This window comes from Plectropomus leopardus, chromosome 22 (genome assembly GCF_026936395.1).
Source record: "Plectropomus leopardus strain MGB_pleo_1.0 chromosome 22, ASM2693639v1, whole genome shotgun sequence".
Lineage (NCBI taxonomy): Eukaryota > Metazoa > Chordata > Actinopteri > Perciformes > Serranidae > Plectropomus > Plectropomus leopardus.
The window spans coordinates 11,351,487-11,366,931 of record NC_142197.1 but is presented as its reverse complement, the minus strand read 5'-3'; the positions used below and the strand labels follow the sequence as shown (position 1 = coordinate 11,366,931).

At 39.2% G+C, this 15,445-nt stretch overlaps 1 protein-coding gene across 1 annotated transcript in view; it reads left to right on the top strand.

The window, feature by feature from the left end:
• The window catches only part of exoc4 (exocyst complex component 4), a 155,628-nt gene that overhangs the window by 15,113 nt on the left and 125,070 nt on the right, over nucleotides 1-15,445 (top strand). Inside the window, exon 8 of the mRNA XM_042511086.2 lies at nucleotides 7,308-7,488. Within this exon, the coding sequence (XP_042367020.1) occupies nucleotides 7,308-7,488 (181 nt within the window). The remainder of the gene's footprint in view (nucleotides 1-7,307; nucleotides 7,489-15,445) is intronic.

Here is a 15,445-nt window from a genome sequence, read left to right as displayed (position 1 = left end):
AAAAGTTGTCTATATTGGTAATCTGCGGCAATGGTGTCACAGCTCTAAATTCAACTGGTGTTGCTTCAGTGATAAACAATATGTCAAATGTAATGAACATAATAATATGTTTGTTAAAAGTGACAACTAGAGCCACAAGTGTCAGGGAGTGAGCCGAGCACGGCAACATGAAGTTGTTTACCAGATTGTTCATGTGTTATTTGGGGTGTCAAGAAGAGACATGGCAGAGTTAGCCTTAAAAGAAAATCAAAACTGCAGTATGGAAACATTTTGGATCAGAAGCCATCAAAAGACTTAAATAACCGCAAGCTACACTGTGCACCATTTTAAGCTCAACTTTTTTTTGGCCGCCCTGTTCATATTTATTCCTGTGGTTTGCTTTGAAGATGCCGCAGTGGACGAGGAACAGCTGATTTGTTAAAGATAAATGAGGTATTATCTATATGAAACGTCCTCCTTTTACTGCAGAAACCAAAACAAGGTCACAGATCATTGGAGGGAGATCCATAAGAGTCTGAAAGAGTCTGGTAAATAACAGGTCCTCAGGAAAGGCTCTGGTCTTTGAAGCCAATTTTTGTACTGGCATGAACAGTAGAATTACAACTCCCAAATCCGTCAGGTGATGCCATTGGATCCAAAAAGACTTTTTCCCATAGACTTTTATGGCAAAAGTGATGTGCTTTTTGGCGTCATGCGCCACTCAGGAACTTGGATAAAATTAAAGGGGCCCCAGTCTCAAATGCTGTATCCAGGTCTCTTAATACATTCATGGTAAATAAATATCGCTAATAACAAGCTAACATTAGGCTACTTGTTGTTGGCTAAATTGGAATTTCTGGTAAATATTACATTTTAAAACATCTGTCTTCTATTTTTAAAGTAATATTAAAAATGTAGGAAGATAGCAACTAACCCATCTTATAAGTGGTTACATCTCGATATGATCTTAAGTGCACAGCTGATAGCTACGTGGTTTGTTTACATGACATGACCAAAGTGCGTACTTGATTGATGGATGATGGCAAGATCCTTGTTTGCTGTTGGGACACGGTGCCATTATGCTTCACTCAAGTGGCTGCGAAGTCATGTGCGACATTAGGTAAAATTTGGTATACCGTTCCGGTGATCAGCTTAAAATGTTTACACTGGCCCAGCCCCCTTAGTTACTTGTCATTTTTTATGTTAACAAGCAGTAAGTCTTTAATTTATTTTTAGAGCTGACAGTAAAGACAATAGACAACATGTTTTGAATGCAGTCCCAGGGTGTTCATAGTCAGACAGTCAACCAGGTATGAAACACAGTAAAGGCCAGCACTGGAGTCACGCCTGCCTCAGACCATGAAAACAGATACTGTGCTGCTTTAAACCCAGACAAGTCATGGTTAAACACACCCACCCACCCACCCACACAAACACACAAACAACTTCACACCTGCCGTAGAGGACTGCTGCATTTTAAAAGCAGTCACATCAGCTCCTGCAGACATACACATGCAGCAAGCAAGACTAGGGAAACACAGGTCTCAGTCCACTGATCCTGAACCATTTAAGAGGAACGTCTTGTTTTCTGTCAGGGATGTTCTCTCCGGCCTCGTCTGCCTCCCCTCTCCGGTCTGCCTGCTGAATCTCATCTGACCTCAATGTAACAGGCCACAGTGTAGCTCATTCCCAGCTCCACTCTGTACAGATTGTTTTAAGTTTGCCTGCGTGTGCATTTGTGTGTGAGCGCTTAACGCCGTATTTGTGTCGGTGCATTTGGGCAAACACTTAGAGGTTTATGTGTGTGTGTTTGGATACATACGCACCTAGTTCTGCCTATGTTCACTTCAATTTAAAGTCAAGGCTTGTTGCTATGGAAACTCCAACCAGTGTACCACTTGTGGGGAACAATGGTCTTGCATATTGCACACTATATTTTATAGCACTGCAGACTAGCAGGCAACACTTAAGCACTTTACAGCACATACAGCGGTGTGTGGCTTTACTCTCTGAGTTTTATGTTCTCATTCACGTCCTCTGTGATCAGAGTGCATTTTCATTTCCAACTCCTTCCACTAGATTTTCCTTTTAGTAAGATACTCCGTACAGGTTGCCAGTCCATGTTCCAAAGTTATTAGCATGCACCACTGATCTGTGAGTAGTTCAGTTTAATTTACATCAAATCAGACTTGTTGAACTCCCTCTTTTCATTTTGCATTACAAAAACAGAGCTTTATTCCTTTTGCTTTGTTTTGTGGTATGTTGGAGTTTCCAAATCCAGTCTGAATTCCTCAGAAGGAGAGCAAATTTAAAGAGAAGAAATGCTTGAATAACCAAAGAATGTTAAGATAAAAGGCAAAGTATTTTAATCCAATTTGAAAACAAGAAAAGCACATTTATCACAAGATTGATTGCTTGTCTCTTTTGTTGGAGAGACACATTTGTGTGAGTGAGTCTCTGCTCTGTGGATTTGTGTCTGACAGCAAGATGACCTGGCATTTAATATTTCAGTGGTTTTTAGCAGCCTTTTGCACCAGCTATATCTAAGAACTCTCTTAAGTTAGGGTGCAAACTCCTCACTAAACAATATGCTGAAACTGCAGTAGTTAGGAGTAAAGTCCGTAAAATATTGTTGCAGATGACAACGACATTTCACTCCCTGTGGCCAATCAGTAAAGAGCTTTATTCTGTCTAAAGCAGTGGATCCCAATCATTTCAGCCACGAGGTCTAATTGTGTCCTCATCATTAATTCTAGGTCCGTACATAAGATACATTTTCACAAATTCAAATTTATTTATTTTTTAACTAAATGATTACATGTGGGTTTAGAAAACAATGTAATAAAACATATTGCAAGAATAAGGTGCAATTACCTAAAAGTTAGTAAAGAAATAGCACTGCAACAAAAAAAGTGCATATTATTGCTTCAATATCAGTGATAGAAAAACACTGCAAAGGCAGAGCATGTTAATAGGCCAAATAATACCAAGAACAGGGCTCTGAAATAGTTGCGGATAGTTGTTAAAATAAAAGCTCTGTGCCTGAAAATCACTATACTTCAAAATAAAGTTTGTTTTTTCAGACTTGACACATTCGAAAATCACTCGTGGTCCATTCAGTATTGGCGCAACCGGTCAAGTGTTATGAATTTCATTCAAACTAGAGTACGCTTGAACTTACGCATAGCTGGTGAAACTCAGTATTTACTATAATTTCATTATCCGTGTTTCAAAACAAACCTAATGATAATCTCATATGGACACTGTTGTTGTTCTCCTAAAATGAAGCAAACATACAGATGTACTGCCCAGGTAGTCAGGGACTGTATGTCCACGTGCGCACTCCCTGATGTCTCTCCCAGCTGTTCATCAGCCGTGTGTGTCAGCTTCGATCCTGAGGGGAAATGAGAAGTGAGGCCTCAAAGAACAGACGATATGGATTAGGATGGCCTCCACTGGGAGATAATGAGAAGGACTGGGCTGTCTACAGTTAATGTGTGTGACAGTCTATTTGTGTGTGTGTGTACGGGGTAAGGAGGGGTAAGGTGTGGGTAAGGTGGGGGTAGTGTTGGACTGTGTTTAGAAACTGAACAAAAAGAAGCAGTGACAAGGTCAGAGCCATAAATTTTGTGCATGTCCACCTCTATGCATGCATACATGACCATGAATTGTTTGTCAATTTCTGAAAGTTGGTGTCTCCTGTGAATCCTTTTTTCTTGTCAGTCCTTCATGTTTATACATGAGAGAGAGGGGGAGAAAGAGAGAATTCCTTGACTCTTTGGCATTTCACAGCTCCTCTCTTCGCCTCACGCACATCTTCCATTCACTGAGTTATAGCTCATAGTGATTTGTGCCTGCTTTCTTCTCCATTAATAACATTTACTTGCTGCTACTGCCAGTGTAGTGACAGACAGCCAACCAAAATGCCCCCTAGTGAAACATCCATCTTGCCTCTACATTATCCTTAGACCTTCCCCGGAAACCTTGGCCACCATCCTAAAACTTAAGGCATGCTGTCTTTTCTTCTTGCATTTAAATTGCTGGTAATTTGTACTGACTTGGCACTAATGAGGTGTGGGCTCAGGTGCTTTTGATACTGTATACTGAATAGAAGATGTTTTTCTTTTGGCAGTAAGAGCTTCTGTTTTCGATGGTTTGAAACCTGAACGTTTATTCTAGTTAGCTGTACTTCTGGCTAATATAATAATTCTATTTTCTTAAGTAAATTTAGCAGAAAAGTGGAGGACTGCTTGGATGCAGGAAAAATGTAGTCATATAGATAAATGTATGCTACCCAATTCAACTCAACTCATCTGTATTGATATAATGACTTTTATACAAACATGATGCATTTTACCATTAAGGCTGAGTCATTACAGCAGTGGTCCAGGTTAGAGTCCGACTCACAGACTTTGGCTACATGTCATCTCTTCTCTCCGTCCCATTTTTTTTTCTGTCTACGCTATTACTAAATAAAACATGAAAAAATGCCCCAAAAATACCCAACAAAATAAATAAAGAAATAAAAATAAAACAAAAATGTAACAATAAATACAGTTTAATAAGACAGTTTTTTTTTTTTTTACATCAAACAAAGGAATTATATAAAATCTAGAAATAAAAGTCAACTGAATAAAATAACATAAACCCCAGTGATATAAATTATGGGTAAAACCGAATGGTTGAAATTTAAAGCTGTAACATAATGCCAAATTAAAAGCCAGATTAAAGGTAGATCTATAAAGGTATACTATGCAGGAGCATCTGTAACTTTTAAGCTGCAGTTGCAGAGAAAATAATTCTAAAAAAAGTTTCACTTACCACCAATTAACTAAAACCCAATTAAAATGCTTGACAAAAGTACTAAAAGACCAGTGTTAAGACTATATTTATATTACCGGTAAAAATGCCACTAAAATAAAGTGGGCACTCACTGGCATGTGTGCACTGGGTACTCATTCAGACCCGGTTAATGTAACCTTTGTTCCCTCTTTACTTTGAAAGCTTTGTCCTTGTGCAGAAAGCATCTATAGCAAAAGTCTGTATGAAAGCATTAGTGTAGACGAGGCAACTGTGAGAGTTTCCAGTCCAGAGTGTAGCACTCAGATCAAGTGGAAGGTCTTTTTGGTTTGGGTTGTGCGCTCTTCCTCAGCCAGAGCCATTTAGAACTAATGAGAGTTACTGTTCATTTGAGTCTAGGTTAGGCAGCTCACTATTTCTCCAATAGCCAGCCCAGGTGCCGGTTATTACTGTAGGAAAAGTAGCTGCTGAATATGAAATGTGAATGAAAACAGGCAACCTAATTGGTAATGTAAAATGCACTCAGTAATGATTTTTGGGTAAATTATTGCTATCTGTTATTTTCCTCATTTTCTTCAGGACAGCTGCAGTATTACCTTCAGTTTTCCTCACAACAGCAAGACATATGTTGGATTTATACAGCAGTTTTATAATTATATGTTTTATTGTGTTGATAAATATGGTGAAATAGAATCATTACATCATTTAGTAAAAAGCAACTGTGCACGTATACATCTCTCAGGAGGTTAAGCAAATTATAAGGGTGGAGCAAAAACTCTAGATGCACATTAATCTTTTCTCATTGGTATACTGTTTTATTATATACCTACACTGGACCTTCAGAGAGGAGGTGACAAAGGAAAACAGTGTTATTTAGTGATATTTTTGGATGGGCTAAGTAGAAGAGCGAGTGTGTTGGCTTACAGGGGAGGCAACTGGGGTCGAGACAGTATGAAATTTTAGAAAATACCACAGTTTCAAAGTATATAGTATTACACAATTATTATTATAATAGTAATCCATTAATGACCATTAAAGGAATAAAGTTTTTTTTTTGTTGAGCAAACATATTATTGTAATTTAGACTTGAAACCAGTTTTTTAAATGGAGGTTTGTGTAAAAAGTCTGCCATGCAGGCGAGGAGGAAAGATGATGTGCATGCACAGGTGAGATTTTCTGGTTGCATTTTTTTCCAGTAGTGTAGATTAGGGCTGCTCCTTGAAGGTCAGAGATTGGAATCATCAGTTAGAGACCCTCAGTCAACTGAGATTGCTTCAAGTCAAGCAGTTGTTTTTCTGCTGTGCAGATTTCGGGGATGTTTGGTCTCCAGATTTTGCTGGAGAGTGAGCGCTCTTGACTTTCACATTACTGTTTGGTACAAGCAGTTGTGGACATGCAGGCAACGGCATGTAGGAGGAGAGAACTTCTGTTAGAAGTGGTGAATATACAGCTCACAGCAACTTAAAACTATACAGTCTCTGGCTTTTGTTTGATAGCTAGTGTCTGCAAAAAATGTTGCACATTTGCGACCCGCTGTTAGCACAGTTAGCTTGTTGACTATCAGACATGGATGCTGCTCTCACGCTGAACGTCCAGCAGAGCCCATTCAGTCTTAAAAACTTTGTTTGACAGACAAAACAAATAGTTACATATTAGTGTTGAACAGCCAAATCCGATTCAGCTGGCATAATTACAGTTACACTGCAGGATGTGCAGTGTCACATAAGGCAAATTAACTCAAACAACCTTTTTACTGAATGATACAAATGAAAAACTCACATTTCATTTTCTCTCATTTTCCTTTACTAAATATGACCGAGCCTTCCCCTTTAAGACAAGTTACGTGGCTAGAGCCACAGAAACAGTGAAGCGCATGCTTTCCCTCAATATGAATTTCATATCATGGGTCCTTAAAAAGTCATGTAAAGTTTTGATATTTTGCCTATGCCAATTTGTGGGAACCCTGGCTGAATCACGCTAGAAATGCGGTTTTGAATGACCATCAGTATTTTTCAGCTACTAAAATGGATACTGTGAATTTGCAGGCAAGGCGAGCACTAACAGCTGTCTCTAATTGTGTGTGGAGACTTTTTATGTTCTTTGCTGGTAAAAGGGAAAAAAATCTGTTAACTGATGTGGCACCAACAGTCACACCACAATCTAAAGTCTCATTTTCCTCTAATTTCCTCCAATAATTTCCTGCAAATTTGACTGTCTTGGTGGCTTTGTGCTTTCTTTGTATAGAAATCCAAGGCCAGGTGATTTACTGTAGAGGCTGTGTATTTTTTTCTAACCAATAAACTGTCTAGTGAATGCTAGCTTAAAAAATAAATGTGTTCCAAAAGTGAAATAAATTTATCATATCTGTTTTGTTTCATTTTTTATTAAGTAGCACTCATAATTTCACTTGATCTTCCTTTTTCCTTCCCCTCCTCTTCATATCTTCACTCCCCACTCTCCTGCTCTCCATCCCTCTTGGTCATCCTCCTCTCCCTCCCTGTTTCTGCCCCCTCTGGCTCCCTCTACAGGCTGCTGCTGGAACTGCTGGAGCTTCTGTTTGATAAGTTCAAGGCAGTGGCCCAGGCTCACAGTGTGGTGTTGGCCCACTTGCAGCAGATCGCCGTGCAGTGTCCGGGCGGGGCCCACGAAGAGGGCATCAAACTATACGAGCAGGCTGATGTCTCTGCCAAGATCCAGACCGTGCTGCAGGTCAGATATGAGCAAATGTCATTGAAAAATGTACCAGAACGTTGATATACAGGGTTCCCACGGTCATGGAAAACCTAAAAGAAAAGATGGATTTACTGATGACATTTTCCAGACCTGAAAAAGTCATGAAATTTGAAAAAAAAACAACAGTAAATATTTAACAGTAATTTTCCATGGATAGTCATCCACAAAATGTAACAATGTCAAATTTTTTTACTGTAGCCATGGACCATTCATAGCCCTAATATGTGTCAGTTTGACATTTTCTTTACTGTCAAATACTGTATGTTTCTTTATTTTGTCCCCACTTCCCATCTATTCCTTGATGTTTGTTTGCTGAAATTATTGAAAAATAATTATGGGCCCTTAAAAAGGCATGGAATAGTTCTGAAATTTTATTCATGAAATGCACAGGAAGCCTGGATATATTTACTAAATATATTTTCAGTATTAAGACCCTAGATATGAAGTAAGAAGGAAGTTTTAAATAGCAACACCTATAAGTATTTTCTATAAATTATATGTTAGTAATCTGGGTGGGGAAATTACACAACAAAAACAAAGTGTGAAATGTCTTTCAGTCCAGTAGATTATAATAGATGTATATCTCTGTGACCAAAAACATGAAGAAAATGCGAATCAAACCTACTTTGATAAATGGCATCATTATTCTGTTTTAGTGTTCATACAGCATTGCTCTTTTAAGTATAGGGCCATATTGTAGCACAGCACCAAGTTGTTTGTTTTGTCTTCCCTTGCTGGCATACCCCCAGGCTTTTATTTTTCATCCACTGCCATGGAGATTTGTTCATCCTTGATTTATTTTCCACCCTGCGCTTGTCTTAAAGCATCGATTTAATTCACCTTCTCTCATAGTAAATTAATCAGTAGAGGAACTGGCAGCGATGTGATGGATGGCATTCAATCTGTCAGCGAGCAGTAGCAAGAGGAAAAGACAGGGGAAGCTTGATTGCTTGGATTAATTTTAGGTTCTTTAATTGGCGTGTATTTATGCCGGGTTCTTGCTCCCTGCTCCTGTTTGATTGGCTGAGGGGATGAGCAGCTGTTGAGCTGACCTATGGTGAATCTCAGAGGGAAATCTGTGGCAGTAGTTCCTCTCAAAGTGATCAGTGTTTGTGTGTGTGCATCTTCCTGTGTGTGTTCAAGGAAACAGCATTTCCCTAAAGGTCCTTCATGGGGAGTCTAGGAGTTGTGTGATTTATTTTTTTTTCTAAAGCATTTCTCATGTGAATAACCACTAACCACCATTTAAAGTAGCCTGAGTTTCTTAAAGAGTATGAGGTGTTTCTTTGAAAAAAAGTGTGCAGGATTTAGTGGCATCTAGCAGTGAGGGTTGCAGATTGCAAAAGGCTGAAACTTCTCTCATGTACCCAGCATGAACTCCTGGTTAGCATTCCTTCAGTGTTTTTTATGCCTCCGAACCATAGCCAAGGCCAGAGGCATTACGTTTTCGAGTTGACCGTCCATCCTTACATACTTATGCTCAATATCGGCACGTCATTGGCATCAGCTGATATTGGCCTTAAAATTAAATATCTGTATTGGCCATCATGCTGATTTCTCTCTTATTTTGTCCTTTCTGTGCACAGACCAGTGTGTTTACTGATTATAAAACTAAAATGATTGAACTATGTTATGTTAAAAATCACTGCATTTTTAACTACTGCTCAAATGCTCCCAATAAGTTGATTTTTTTTTTCCCTGGCTTGCATGCATAGATTCATAAATACAAGCATGTTTAGGTGCGTGCTTGTGTGTTTCCAACGGTGTGATTGTGCATAGGCATGTGCTGTAATAGCTGTACTGTACCAGTGTAGTTATAGAAGGCATGAAGCCAGTCCCCAGCATGCGATCACTGCCAACACCCAGTTGCCAGGGGCTTCACTCTCCCCTGTCCCTGCGATGTGAGATAATGTAATCTCTTGATTAGAATACTCATTACGTGAAATGAGGTTTTCTTATTCACTCACTCGTGTTATTATTTCCTGACCGATTGTATCAATATGAAAGCCCCTCGTCCAGCCCACCCTCCCTCTTGCCATTCCTCTCATCTCTTTTGCTGTTTTCTCCCCACTCTCCATTTCCCTTGCTCCTTCCTTCTCCAGCATCATTCCTGCTGCCTCTGTATCACAGTCTCTCAATTTCCCAATACCTTGTGCATATACCCCTCATGCTCCTTGTAATTTCCTTCTCCATCTCATTATCTTGCTTTCTCTTTCTCTCACAACTCCCACACTCCCTTTCACCCCCTTCGTTTAGCCCACTCCGTCCTGGAGAGTCGCATATCAGCAATGAGAGAAATTAAATTCCTGCAGCTCCCACGGTGGCTCTGTTAAATTTTATAGGATACTGAGTCAGGTCTTATCTCACACCTTAAACCCTCAAAGGGGCAGGAACCTACACAACATTTGTCAAAACTGTGATCTCTGTTAGTCCCTCACCATATCTTCAGTTCTACAATAACCATGGTAACAGGCCTTCACTATCGTTTGCAAAATATGCAATTTAGAAGTGATATTTCGAAACAAACAGAAGATCTTTTCTCTCCTTTACAGTTAAAGGGATAGTTTTTATTCTTTGAAGTGAGTTTGTAAAGAGGTCCTTATCCACACAGAGTAGATGTCAGTTGGCATGCACCCAGTTTGGAGAAGCAGGCATGCGTATGACGTGGAAGCCAAGCAATGTACTGCTGTACCTAAAAAATTAATATCAGTTTAAGTGCAAGCTGTAATGAGAGTTTTTTCACTATGTTACCTTAATGTGAGACACTGATTTCTAATGCCAAAATTATATTATTAATTATATCGCTACTTTAAAGCCAGCAAAAAAATAAAAAAACAAAAAATACTATATATTATCTAACCTATTTTAATATATAATTATGATAAATATAGTTTTCTGTCTGATTTTCTCTAGTTATCTGATAATAATAATAATTCTTCTGCTCTGTTTTTTTTAAAGCTAATCTTCAGGTCATTTTCTGGTGAACTTTTACCATTTTTTTGTAGTTTGCAGGACATTTCATGCCAAGTTGCTGATTGCCGTTTCCCCCGTGTTTTTAGAAGAAATTAAACAAAATTTGCATACGTTTCAGGTTTAAATGCTTGTGAAACACGTCTTGACGAAGCACAAGAAAACTGATGTTGATCCAGGGTTTAAAGGATTAACCAATAGGGTGCCCAGTAGCTCCGTTGGTCGAGCTGGCACCCCACGTCCTTGCCGCAGCAGGTTCGTTTCCGGCCCGGCCCTTTGCTGCATGTCGCCCCCCTCTCTCTCTCCCCCTTTCAGACTTGTACTGTCCTATCACAACAGAGGTAAAAGCCTAAAAAAAATAATCTTTTAAGGATTAGTTAAAGAGGGCCCACTGCCATCTACTGTATGCTATACACTGACTATGGATACAGTACCTCATACAAACCCTCCTCAGAACATCTGAACTATCCCTTTAAATCAGTTGAATCCCTGCCTGTCTTGCACCTCTCACTTATAGCAGTTCACATCTTTGACATGTACAGAAACCGTTTGCGAGGTGTTTTTCCCCCTCCACTTTAAGAGGTGGAGATACCAGGTTGACCTTTCCACATGACATACCAGCAGACAGATGCAAGAGCCGACAGAAACACGGGGTGCACCCGGTTACACGGCCTTGGCAAAGAAACGCCGTTCATCAACGTGTGACTGAGGCCCGGTAGGCTCAGAATGGGGAGCAGATAAACAAGCTTTTGAAAGTCAAGATTCATGTAATGGTTCTAATCCCTGTTCGGAAATGCTGGTGGATGCTTCTGCTCTTAATTTCACATGGAAGTATTGATTCAAAGCGTTGAAGACTGGATGGTAATCAGCGGTATTGATGCTGGAAGAGTGTTTTTAAGGCTACTTCACAATTTTTTCCAAGTGGCTTTCTGTAGAATGTGTGTGAGTGTATCTATTGATTATTCACACCATCATTGAATTTACATTTCTGAGTGTACACCATGCCTGCATGCCTTTGCTACTCTCTACCTCCATCCATGCCTTTTTCTTTTTCCATCCTCTTCTTCAAAGCAGTCTGTTATATCAAAGAAGTCGCAGTGACTGGATTTTATGTGTATTCATACATGTTTAATACACTTTCCTCTTCAAAAAACACATCGTATAGTAGCATCTGACAGTCTGTCAGCCTGGCAAGTTTAATGTGATGTTCCGCGTTAAAATGTTAGTCAAAACAACACGAGATGCCAGGCAAGAAAAATCCACAAGTTTCCTTTGAATCATTAACGAGATGGAAGTCGCAATACGTGATCAGGTAATTGGGTAACACAGTTCATGAAAGATCACAGTTCATAAACCTCTCCATGAATTCTTCATTAAGACCACACAGTGGGAGTGTTATTTAATGTATATTTGCCTCACAGTGTCTCCGGCTACTGACGTTTATCACCTTCTTGACCTTGTCGGCCGTTTGGTTTCAGGCGTGCAAGTTTGTTAATTAGCTCGGCATTTGCGCATTCTGCAAGGATTTGCGGCCGGGTGACTGCTCGCCATGTCCGTTGTCTGCTGCGAGCGTGTGACCAGAGTGCAAATCACACTTTTAATGAGTGGCTTCCTCTCTGCAGACAAGGAACTTTGAAAAAAAAAAGAAATATGGATAGATGCTCCTGAGGTATCTGCTGGCATGTGAAAGAACTGATTTCTAGATCATAGAAACTTCACCAGACTCGAACTTGCACATATTAACATTTTCTACTGTAGCCAGAGATAAGAAAGCGCGCAACAGGGGCTGAGCTTTTTTGACGTGGACTCCGAATGAAGAGGAAAATTTCAAAAAGCAAACTTTGATCAAATTGACGTCAAGGTACCTATCCCTGTTTTAAAATACACTAAGTGGCACTCGCCAGTTAACTCTTTTCTCTCTTTGGTACTTTGATTTTTCCTCGGCTTTTGGGATATCTTTAATGCATTGTTTCCATCCGTTTCTAATGTTCTTGCTGTTTTTATGTATTTCTAATCACGTTCCTCCTCCTCTGCTCTTTTTTGTTCAGAGGACTTCATAAATGAATCATTCATTGCCATAGATTAACAAAAACAAAGAATGGGTGCTATGTCTGTGCCAAAAATATATAAATAAATGTACAAGTGGCGTAAATATGCAGTGCCTTCTCTTAGCTCATCAGCAGAGTGAAAACGAGGTGAATTGAACTGCCAGAGAGCAGCCAGAAGACAATGATCTCTTTTAATTAGATATGAAGCGCAGACATGGCTACGTTGTTCTCACCCAACATTTTAATCAATGTGTCACATTTATTCTGCCCTCCAAAGCGCTGTCATATTTACATATTGCTGGAGCGCAATGACGTCTACCATCTCCACGGTAAAGTCTCTCACCCCCCGTCACCATCCCCCCATCCCATATATATTTACTACATCAAAATCACTGGAGACCTGCAGACTTAATCAACTGCTCATGTATGTTTTTGCAATCATTTCCTTGACTTGTCAATGCACTTTCTGACTCTGTGTTGCAAAAGGCTACACATTATAATTTCCTGTACAGTGAATGCTAAACTCCTGGAAGATTAACAACATGTACTGTTTCAGGGATAGATGTTACGACTGGACTTGCCAGGAGTTTTTATACAGTTTTAAAAAGAGCACTTAATGCTTTGTTACCATCAATATTCTCACATACAGTCAGAGATGCTCTGCAACCCAAATCTTTATTGTGCTCTAGGGGGCCCAATGATGGGGAAGATTTGGGTCATTTTATGCTTAAACTTTCTTGGCTTCATACGCCACTGACTTTCATAGCAATGACTTGGGCCATGCCAACAACGCTGTATCCAGTTCTCTTCATACATCCATGATATTAACACGTCTGCTCTGTGCTGTAGATTTCAGGTTTCTTTAATGGTGTTGTGTCGAAGTCTGTTCCCCCATCAAAAAATGTGTCAAAGTCTATTCCACCGTCAATATGTGTTTCCTGCTGTCATATTATTTACAGCCCTAATCTAGCTAATCTAAGACTATTCACTGCAGTCTTAGTAAACAGCAACACAAAAAAGAACACCATAATCATACTGAAAACCAATTATGATGAATAGTAATATTGTCAGTGGTCTGTTTGTATGTTAAATCTGTGCTCTTTTCTCTTTGCTATTCAGGTAAAAAATGCACAGTAATTATTGCCCTTTCAACATATTCACGACTATTTTGATTATCATACATGCAGATTAAAAATTCAAAGCTCACCTTTTTAATGGATAGTATCCATAGAAACACAATTCAACACCAGAAATGCCTCTATTCTTCTTCTTCCTTCTTTGTTTGAAACAATAAATACACATACAAATGTTCTCACATCAAAAAAGCTGGTTGGGGACACAGCAAGGACACAGAGAGAAATAAAATGGGTTTCAGTGAACACGCAGACACATCTTCCTTTCCTCCGTCAACAAGATAGCCTTCAAAAGATTGACTAGATGCAGTACGCTCCAGGTGGGAACCCCCACTGGTTAGCGGTAGTTCAGTACTGTGGGAGTAGCTGTGGCTGGAGCTCTGTCAGAACTTGTGAAGGTTATTGAAGTTTCTGGAACACAATCAATACAGGGCGTATAAAGAACACTTTCTTTGACGGCCAAGGACACTTTGGGCTTTAACTTCAAGCTTGAGGCAAGGGATATCAGTCAATATGTTTTGTGACAAGACACCAGCCAAGGGATTTGATGGGAAAACAGCCGATTTCAATAAAGCCTTGAGAAAGGAACAAAGTGTTGAGATTGTTCCCTCGGCTGCTTTTAAAATTACTTAATAAGAAGGATAGGATGGAAACAACGCAAGAGAAAATTAAGTGATATTTATTTCTTCAATCTTCGCCAGTTGAACGCTGAGTTCATCCTGTGACAAGTGCTCACCTGCAAAGCTTTGAGTGATGCTCCCTTAATTGTGCTGATTTGCTGGGTGTTAGGGTCCTAATGGACAGAAGGGAGGATGAGTGTTTGCTCTCTCAAGGCACAAAGAGAGACATCAGGACATTTGGTTTGGAAGAAATGAAGGGGAATGCTGGTAATGAATAACAAAGGCAAACTTTGATGAAGCTTTTCTCTTTTTTAATAGAAGTTAGCACTCAGCCCAGTGGACTTATTTGAATTTGGGATGAGACCCAAGCTACTCGAGCACTGAATGAGGCTGGTTGGTTGATTGTTGTGATGGAAATGATTTTCTTGATTGATGTGAGTGTTGCGTGTGCGCCTACTCACACACAAAAGCACCCAAACACACACACACACTTAAGCTGATGTGAAATCCCGAGCTTAGTATCTGGTGCAAAGAGCCATTTGCCTGATGTCTCACATATGTGCATCTACCCCTTTTTTCATCTACTGTTTCACAGATTCACCCACAAGTATTGATTTTTGGGGAATTCCAGCAGTTCATTTCCTCATCTACTGTTTCTCCATCAACTCTTTGTAACCTTTTTATGAAAGTTACAGTGAAAGTTCACTGAACTAATGTACCATGGAGATACTAAAATGATTATTGACCACAACTGTTTGTGTTGTGGTTAAATGTGTCTCTTTCCAAATTGTTTGTAGGATCCAACCCTTTGAAACCTGGATCAGTTTTTCTTGTGGTATATTCAGATACATTTCACATGTTTTCAAACCTTTAAACCATGAGCAAAAAGGTTTAAATCGTTTTCTGAAAAATATTGGTAAAAAGTGACAGAAAAAAAAACAACCTGAAAATGACTGTTAAAAAAAGAAGAGAGAGAGAGAGAGAGAGAAAACTTTTTTGGAAATTGTCCACAAAAAAAACAAAACAAAAAAACTGGGAAATTTTCCAGAGACTATATATATATATATATATATATATATATATATATATATATATATATATATATATATATATATATATATATATATATATATATATATATATACACACACACATTTCTTTT